This window comes from Urocampus carinirostris, chromosome 10, assembly GCF_059441175.1.
Source record: "Urocampus carinirostris isolate Australia breed hairy pipefish chromosome 10, RoL_Ucar_1.0, whole genome shotgun sequence".
Classification (NCBI taxonomy): Eukaryota; Metazoa; Chordata; class Actinopteri; order Syngnathiformes; family Syngnathidae; genus Urocampus; species Urocampus carinirostris.
Window position 1 is genome coordinate 43469941 of NC_142358.1, and position 9853 is coordinate 43479793.

General features: G+C 41.4%; 1 protein-coding gene across 2 annotated transcripts; it reads right to left on the minus strand.

Moving 5' to 3' along the window:
• Nucleotides 1-4600: 4600 nt before the first annotated feature.
• On the minus strand, nt 4601-8535 carry ywhag2 (3-monooxygenase/tryptophan 5-monooxygenase activation protein, gamma polypeptide 2). Of its 2 annotated transcripts, none has more exons than XM_088345923.1 (2): nt 8191-8535; nt 4601-5542 (listed from the first exon to the last, which is right to left on the minus strand). In XM_088345923.1, the coding sequence occupies exons 1-2, from the start codon at nt 8275-8277 to the stop codon at nt 4889-4891; spliced, it is 741 nt and encodes a 246-aa protein (XP_088202049.1). In that variant the 5' UTR covers nt 8278-8535; the 3' UTR covers nt 4601-4888. The 2 variants fall into 2 exon arrangements, with proteins under 2 accessions (XP_088202049.1, XP_088202050.1); XM_088345924.1 differs by lacking the exon at nt 8191-8535 and adding an exon at nt 7993-8163.
• Nucleotides 8536-9853: the final 1318 nt, after the last annotated feature.

Consider the following 9853-nt stretch of genomic DNA (forward strand, 5'->3'; position numbering starts at 1 on the left):
ATACTTTGTGTCATCCTTGATCATGTGACAAACAGCAGCTGGCGAAACCACAAGTGAGAACTGGTGATTTTTGAGCAGCCTTTCTAGACTTTTTCTTTTTCTTTCAAAAAATAGATCCACAAATGGCATGTCACTAAAACGCAGAACAACGTTTTTTCTTTCTTTTTTTTCTTTTGTGGTCATCAGTGCAGAAAAAAAACAGATCATTTAGACAGAAGGCTGTTTTTTTCTCCTTTATGTAACAAAGTTGAAATGTATGGTTTTTTTCTGGAATTCTCACAAAATCTGTGTTTTTGTTGCATTACTGTTCAAATTCTGGTAGCGCATCAGGGATGTGATTTTTCCGCTAATTCGCGGAATTCCGCTTTTTTTATCTCCAAAAATAAAATTGTAAAATTTCCGATTTTTAAGTGGTAAAAAATCCGATTTCGTCTCTACAGCATTCCATTTTAGTGTTTCCGTAACTGAAATGAAACGGATCTTGCGATTGGTTGAAGTCTCCGTGTTGACCAATAAACGCGCTTGTTATAGGAGTATGCCATTGTTCATTTCTCACACGTTTTTGCCAGGTGTTTAAAGAAAGATGTCCGCGATCGAACGCAAAGATGCTCCGCGAGTTAAAGAAATTGATAAGATCGTAAAAAACAAGTTTCGATGGGACCGGTTAGAGAAGGAATTATCTCCAAATGTTGGAAAGAAGACTGTGAGGAATTTGTTCAGTGACTTTATTCGGAAGATGGATCGTGCCGGGAAAGCGCTTTGCATTTGGTGCCATGATACCATTGTCTATGGTGGGAGAGGTTTCGAAGCTCTTGAAAGTCACGCAAAGAGCAAAAAACACGTGAAAGAACTCCAGTCAAGAACAACAAATGATTCCATGGCTGGAAGTTTCGGTGCCCAAACGAAAACTCCAAAACTTTACGGCCTCCATCCCTTATCACAATCGGAAGCGGTAATAGAGAGACGTGATCCACCCCAACAACCTGTACCGGTTGCCGATAGAGTCGTGAATTTTGAGGTAGGTGGTAAACTTTTCAAATTGATTTGACAGTTTTCCCCTTTTTTTCGAAAATATTATAACGTAATAAAAACGGCCATAAATATTTCACAATTACAATATTAGATTTTCATGTGTACATTACACCAACACTTTACTGTAGGGCCTATACTTATTGTACTTTCATTTCTAGATAACATCTTCTGCTATAACAAAGACATTTGTGGTATGTTCTAATATGAGTTACTTTTCATTTGGTCATGATACAATTATTTCTTCATGAAATTTCAACTCTTCAACATGATTTATGTGTTAACTTAGTAATCACATGAGTTAGATATGATGATATTCTCAGTGATAGTTTTTAAAAGCAAAGGCAGTCCAATGTTTTTTAATGTGACTGATTTTGAGTTGACTTAAACTGTCATTTGATATGGGATCCTTCAATAGACATTGAAAATGGATGCTGTTGTTTTGTCTATTTCTTTGTCATCTGAGTGCATTGAAAGTACTTAAAAACACGGAAAACCCATGAGCTCCGGGGGGCTTCGCCCCACTTGTCCCCCCCACCAGGGCACTGCCCTGGACCTAGCTGGGTGCCCGCGGCCCCCAGACCCCCGGCTAATTTTCAGATAATTTCACTTCGGTCAAATCACATCCCTGAGCCATGGGCGTGTGCGACTGTCTTTTTCGTTTGGCATTTTCTTTCATTTGACTCGCAATTTCTCGTGAAAAAGCCATTGAAACAGCTTCCGGCTGCTTCACCTTTTCACAGCATTTGTTTCCAGTTATCTTATTGTAGTGGGCACGTTTCGTCCGATATCCTATTCTTTGAAAACGGCCACAAGTCTCTTGGCGAATTAGGCGGACGGAGTTGTTTTAGATTTCGGTGCAAAATGACTCCGATTCCCACTTGTTCCGGAAGCAGCGGCCCTCACAGTCAACTTTCCTTTTTTTATGTACAGAGGCCATGTCGGAAAAGGGTTGGGCTAAAATTCTCACAAAAAGCCATGGGCAAGGTGGACGTAGAGATAGTGATAAATATAATTTCAAGCAATTTACTCTACATTTATTGTGTGACTTTCAGGGTTGGGTAGGGTTACTTTAACTGGATTACTTTCAATGACTTTTGGATTACTCCAATACCAAATATGCTCATAAAAGACAAAAGAAACGAAATATGATTAAAATGACAACATTTTGTACAGGCTTGGGGAGTAACGGAATACATGGAACGGCAAAAAGCTGTTTGGATTTATTTTCATTTTGTTTCTGTGGCATTTGATGTCAGTTTTGCCGGAGATCAAAGCCAGGAGAGAAAGCTTACCACGTGTTGTGAGTCATCATTTTATTCGTATTTAGTTTCTTTTGTCTTTTATGAGCATATTTGGTATTGGAGTCATCCAAAAGTCATTGAAAGTAATCCAGTTCAAGTAACCCTACCCAACCCTGCAGCTATATCACCTCGTGTTGAAGCTAATGTGCCCAATATCAGTTTGGGTAAAAATGCATATTTCGCTAGATATAGGAGCTGCTTTCACAAACTTTTTTTGTATATAAATGGATAGAAGTTGTGCTAAATGATGCCTAAAAAAGCACTCATTAAAAGTAAAGTAATGCAGCTTTACTGTGACGCAACATGTTTCAATGCAATCAGGCCACGAGGTGCGGCATGTTGAGTGATGTCCCGTTTTTGAATTTTTGTTCATGTTTTAGATGATTGCAGTCGTGCACATGTAACCGGTGTAATAATAACTTTGGTTTTATTGAAATTCTTGCCAACAGTGCCACCTGCTGGTATGGGGTAGGGTTTGGTTTGGCTTTTGACATGTGACCGGAAGGCGGGGTTTTGTTGGCAGTCTACAGAGCCAGCTGCCAACGGTAAGACACATCTTTTGGTGCTCCACAAAAAAAGTTAATTTTAAACATTATAACCACAGCTGACAAATCTCTCAACATGCACAGTAATGTGATTGATGTTGTCAAGCTGTTTGGATTTATTTTCGTTTTGTTTCTGTTGTGCTAAAATGTTAATTCCCCTTATAGAGATCAAAGCCAGCAGAGAAGCTAATGTTGTGACTCATTTCATCTGCAGGTAAATTGTATCCGTTTTTATTTCTATTTTCTCATATATATATAAAAAGGATGACGTTGGTTAAAATTCAGACTAAAGAAAAATATGTTGAATTCATTGTAAACGTTAAAAAAAAACACGATACAATCTCTTGTTAAAAGTATCTTGTTAAAATGGATGTAAAAATGTATTGTGATATTCTAAAATGTATTTTATGTAAATTGAAAAGAAAGTTCTTTGATATGCTTTGGGCAGTCTACAGAGAGAGCTGCAAACGAGATCAAAGCCAGCAGAGAAGCTAATGTTGTGACTCATTTCATCTGCAGAAACCGTAATAAAAACCTCATCATCCGGTCCAGCGTGAATGTGGATCTTTGGTGGGACAGGTACACCGCGGTTACATGGGTAAGTGTGAAGCACATTGTAAAGCGCTTTGGGAGGTTTTCAAAGACTTTAAAAGCGCGACAGAAATGTTCCCCATTTACTATTTACAACAAAATGTGATTCAAATAAGAAGGCGGGTCAAATGGGCTGTCCTTTTCATCCATTGGTCGGTCGACCAGCGCCCTGCTTGTCTATCGTTGATCAACCAATGGGTGAAAAGCCCAGCCAGTTTGGCCTTCCTCCTTATTTGATTATAACATTTTGTTTGGGACAAAATATACAAGAGAATAAATGACAAATAAGAAGAAAGAATACATGAGAAAATCCACCACTAAATAAATGACCGATATACGATGAAATGCATGACATGAACACCCCAAAAAATATTGGCCAAATGCATTTCAATCAAGATTGGGTGAAGAAGGACGGGCGTCACCAGGCTGTACTTGCCCGAGACGCACCACAGGATAGGGTGCCCCATCGACCCTAAGGAGATCCAATACTGTTGTGGTTTATTGGAGTCGAGCTTGACATGAGGAGAACGCATTAGTTTAAAACGGGAAATTCCAGGCTTGTTTCTCCCGAGTTTAGATGTCAGCGAAATGAAATTAAATGAAATGATCTGCATTTCTATAGCGCTTTTCAAGTCAATGAAGACTTCCCAAAGCGCTTTACAATGTGCTTCACACTTACCCATTCACACACACACTCACACACCAATAGCGGCCGTGCAGCCACGCAAGGCGCCAACATGCTTATTGGGGGCATTAGGGGTTCAGTGTCTTACCCAAGGACACTTCGACATGTAACACGGAGCAGCCGGGATTCGAACTGCGATCTCTTAATCCCATGACAAGCGCTCTACCTCCTGAGCTTGGTTTGAATTAACTTGCGAAATGACAACATTCCCCTGGCAAGCTGATAGGAGTTTAGAGGTCAGGCCGACCCCAACGATTTTCTCGGAAATTTTGTAACTTTGGAGAATCGAGAGAGGACGAAAACATTCTGAAAAAACATTGTCGATTCTCGGAAAGTATGCACATTGAGGGAAAAAACAAGCGTGTCATCGCGAGGGGACGCGCTAAGTAACACGAGATGTTGTCTGAGGGTATAAAAAAGCGGATTGCCTCTTAGACGAATCTGTTTTGGACTCTGACGAACGAAATAAACGGCTTCTCCCTCTCCCGTCCAAATTTCTGTGTACTTTTAAGCATATTTTGGGGCAGATTTCTCGGTCTGCTCCGAAAATACATTTATGGATGATGATGATGTGTTTTTTTATTTTCACAGCATGTAGCCATATATTTCTATGTCTATTTCTCCACATGGCAGGATAGCTTTTGCCTAAAGTGTGAGGTTTGGCGTCAAGGCTGGCAAAAAAGGGAAAGCCAACAAACAAAAAGAGGTCCGTTTCTGTTTTTTGGGCTCCGGTTTCAGTTGTCGTCGGCGGCGTCGTCGTCATCCTGCCGGTCGCTGGTCCAGAGCGTCAAGTTGTCCCTCAGCAGTTGCATGATGAGCGTGGAGTCCTTGTAAGAATCCTCGTTGAGCGTGTCCAATTCAGCAATGGCGTCGTCAAAGGCGCCCTTGGCCAATCGGCAGGCTCGCTCGGGCGCGTTTCCGATCTCGTAGTAGAAGACGGAATAGTTGAGCGCCAGACCCAATCGGATGGGATGGGTGGGCCGCAGGTGCTCCTTGCCCGCGGCGTGCGCCTCCCGGTAGGCTTTCTCCGAAGACTCCACCGCGTGGGCGCGTTCCTCGCCGCTCGCCACCTCCGCCAGGTAGCGGAAATAATCCCCCTTCATCTTCAGGTAGAAGACCCGACTCTCGTGTCGCGTCTCGCCTCCGCAGTTCTTGAGGAGGAAGTCGTCCAGGAGGCGGAGGAGGTCCCGGCAGACCGACTCCAGCTCCTTTTGGATTTTCAGACGGTAAGCGCCGACCCTTTCCGTCTTTTTGTCCTCGCCCTGGCTTTTTTGTTCCAGGCTGGAGAGCACGCGCCAGGACGAGCGACGGGCGCCCACCACGTTCTTGTAGGCCACCGAGAGAAGGTTGCGCTCCTCGTTGGACAGAGCCTGGTTCAGCTCCGTCACCTGAGGAAAAGGAGCACCCTGATTAAGGTTGGGTAGGGTTACTTGAACTGGATTACTTTCAATGACTTTTGGATGACTCCAATACCAAATATGCTAATAAAAGACAAAAGAAACGAAATAGGAATAAAATAATGACTCACAACACGCGGTAAGCTTACTCTCCTGGCTTTGATCTCTTTGATCTCCGGCAAAACCAACATCAAATGCCACAGAAACAAAATGAAAATAAAAGAGCCTGCACAAAATGGAGTCATTTGATTCCTATTTTGTTTCTTTTGTCTTTTATTAGAATATCTGGTATCGGAGTAATCCAAAAGTCATTGGAAGTAATCCAGTTAAAGTAACCCTAGCCAACCCTGACCCTGATACATTCGTATACATGTCCCCGTGTAGAGCAGGGGTGTCAAACTCATTTTAACTGAGGGCCACATGCTAGAAAATAAATGTCACGGGGGCCACCCTAGTCGATTTAAGAGAAAGAGAGAGGAAGACGGAGAAAAAGAGAGAACGATAAAGAGAACAAGGGAGACGGAGTAAGGAGTGAGAGAGAGAGAGAAGGAAAGAGAAAGAAAAGGGGAGATAAACAGAGAGTGCAGGGGGAAAAGAAACAAAGAAAAATTAGAAGTGAAAGTGAGACCTTCCAAGAGATAGAGAAAAATAGTGAGTGTGAAAAAGAAAGGGAAAGCGAGAGACTGAAAGAGATGGTAAGAAAGAGAAAAAAGGAGAGAACGGAGATAGAAGGACTGAAATAATAAAAGAGAGAGAAACAGAAAAAAGAGAGACAGAGAGAAAGAAAAGGGGAGAGCTAAAGAGAGAAAATAATAACGGAGTAAGTAGTGAGAGAGAGAGAAGGAAAGAGAAAGAAAAGGGGAGATCAATAAAGAGTGCATCATATATAGAAAAAAAAGGGGGGAAAGAAACAAAGAAAAATTAGAAGTAAAAGGGAGACAGTCCAAGAGATAGAGAAAAATAGTGAGTGTGAAAAAGAAAGGGAAAGCGAGAGAGTGAAAGAGAAGGTAAGAAAGAAAGAGAAAAATGAGAGAAAGAAACAAGAAGATAGAAGGACTGAAATAATAAAAGAGAGAGAGAAACAGAGAGAGAGACAGAGGGAAAGATAAGGGGAGAGGTAAAGAGAGAGAATAATTTATAAAAAGAAGAGGGGGGAAAGAAACAAAGAAAAAATAGAAGTGAAAGGGAGAAAGTCAAAGAGAGATAGAGAGAAAAAGAGTGAGTGTGAAAAAGAAAGGGAAAGCGAGAGTGAAAGAAATTGAAAGAAAATGTAAGAAAGAAAGAGAAAAAAGAAGATAGAAGGACTGAAATTAAAAAAAGAGAACGAAACAGAAAAAGAGAGAGAGATAGAGCTTTAGTTTCTTCACGAGTCCCACCTGGCTTTGGCGACACCTGGCGGACATATTTAAAACCGCAGCTCATTTTTCTCTCTCGGTTGACTCAATGATCTTTTATTGAAGTGAATGAAGCATTTCTATACCATTAAGGATGGCTGTGTATTCCACACTGGGCCTTTAAAGTACATGTTGAAGATGCCAGTTATCTTCATACAGGGCAGATGCAAACTAGCCGCCCGAGGGGCCTTTACAGCCCCCAAGGGGATCGTTTAAGGCCCCTGCCTTTATAAGCAAGTTGAAGTGAGAGTCTTTATGACTTGACCATTAGAAGTTGTGGTATTCTATAGTGCAAGGGAAAACGAGTGCTAAAAATCACAAGTAAGAATGAAAATTACGGCAACTAAAAGTGACCATAAAGCACCATTTTTCTTCTTTTTTTGCCATGGCAAGATGGCGACCTATGGGTACCTAAAACAAGGCACCTCTATATGATATGTATTTTTGCTAATTATTGAAATCAATTCTTTTTAAATGAATGACATTATTTACCACTAGGGGGCACTGATAATACACAGTCGCATAAGTGCAGCCTTGGTAGCTTATGGATTCATTTAACGCTGATTTTTATATTTTCATATCGATTCTCAATGGTAAAAGAATGATTTTTGAAAAAAAAGTAGAAATCCTTATCTAAACTATTATTTCCAAACCTCACTCAGACCCTAGCTCCGGGGGCCCCCGGGTCAATGGAGTTTGAGACCACTGATATAGGGAGTCCACTGGATTCGATGAGCTTCTATGACGTGCAGGATTATGTCTTTTTTTCCATTTTTTTCCTCTTTTTGCTAACATGACACAGCAGCAGAAATATCATTTCCCCCCCATCCAATTAGGCCAGTGCATCTCAAGTATTTTCCGTCATAACCCTCCCCCCTAGGAAGAAGAAAACCTCTCGCACCCTCCAAAGTGAGAGTGCCACTGCCCCCTAGTGTAGTGGAGTTGCCGTTGCACTTTATTCTAAGACCGTTCAAAAACTTAGAGGTCAAACGTGCCCCTTAATTGATCCCTGCGCCTCCCAAAGGGGGACCACTGAATTCGACTCACTGCAATATGACAAAAGAAGATTCCGGAAGGATTCTTCTCCTCCTTCTTCCAGCCCATAAACATTGCCTCCTCTTATCCCCCAAACCTCTTTCTAGTTTTCAACTTGGGAAGTGGAGCAATGACTTGACATCCCGACTTGCGCATGCACGCACGCTCGTGCACGTCGGTGACATCATCATCTGACAAAAAAGCACTCACCGATTTCATGGCAGCCGCCATGTCGTCATATCTTTCTACCTGCTCTGCCAGTCTCGCCATTTGCACCAGTTGTTCGCGCTCCGCCATCTTCCCGCGGTTGCAAGATGATTCCTTTAATATTCAAATAAAGGAGTGGGAAAAGACGAGGAAGAGAAGGGGATGCTGCTCAATAAACGGCGTCCCTTGCCTGGTAATATTTGAGAAACGATAGTTTTTTCTTTATTTTTTTGTGGTGAAATATTGTAAAGTGGATTTTGAATATCTTGAATTGGCAGTGAAGTGAAAATCCGACGGTCAGTGAACGCTGCAGCTGCCCTTCTCTCTCTCTCTCTCTCTCTCTCTCTCTCGCTCTCTCTCTCTCGCTCTCTCTCTCGCTACTCGCTCACCCTCGCTGACGTCATCCCCAGCACCAAAGTGGGGGTAAGATAACGTCATCAACTCGGTCATAAGTGCGCGTGGCATTCTGGGTAATAAAGTCCTCACTGGTCACGCAGCGTCACTTGTACGTGCGAGGGTGCAGTGCGTACAAAATCGACAGTGCCATCGAGCGGCTGACTTGCAGAATGCACGCACTTCCTATGACCTTCGCGTTTACCGTTAAATCAAATTAGATATCTATCTATCTAGACATCTATCTATCCAGACATCTATCTAGACATCTATCTATCTAGACATCTATCTAGACATCTATCTATCTACACATCTATCCATCTAGACATCTATCTATCTCTCTATCTAGACATCTATCTAGACATCTATCTAGACATCTATCGATCAATCTAGACATCTATCTATCTATCGATCGATCTAGACATCTATCTATCTATCTAGACATCTATCTAGACATCTATCTATCTATCTATCTAGACATCTATCTAGACATCTATCTATCTATCGATCTAGACATCTATCTATCTAAAAATCAAAAGACATCATCACCACAAAGTTTGTTTTTTAACAATGAAATGAAAGTACGGTATGATGGGAAAGTGAACAAAACAGGCCTACTCAAAATTTGGGAAGGAAAGAGTTTTTCCCCCAAATGAGTTAGGATCTGGTCTTGCTACTGGTAACTGTGGAAACCAGTCCCATGTTTCATGCGGGTGAAGGAAACGTATTTATAATTTGTTCATTAAAAATATGTATATTACTGGAAAAAAAAATAGAAACGGAAAGAGAAATCAGGTCAAATATACCTGCTCATTTAAGTGGTGTTTTTCTCTCCTTTTTTCAAAATAAAAAATGGCGTCACCATTTTCAGACGACCAATCGGATGCAACGCGACATCCTCTAGGAAAATATTCAAGGGACAGTAAGAAAATATCCCTTTGTCCTTCCGGGAACACACCAAATCAAAAGGAATCAACGAAAGGATGGAAATTCACAGACTTTGACTCGACGAGTGAACCGTACGGAATTTATATTGCTTTAAAGAAACGTTAGCGTGGATTGCTTTATGTTTTGCACTGGTATCGGATTGCTTTCTGCCTTTTCTCTATTCTTTCTCTCTCTTTAGTTCTCTCTCTCTCTCTTTCTTTCTTTGTCTCTCTCTTACCCTCTCTCTTTTTTTCTTTCTCTCTTCCCCTCTCTCCTTTATTTCTTTCTTTCTCTCATGTTATGACATTCTCTTCCTGTATATCTATATCTTTCTCTTTCTTTCTAT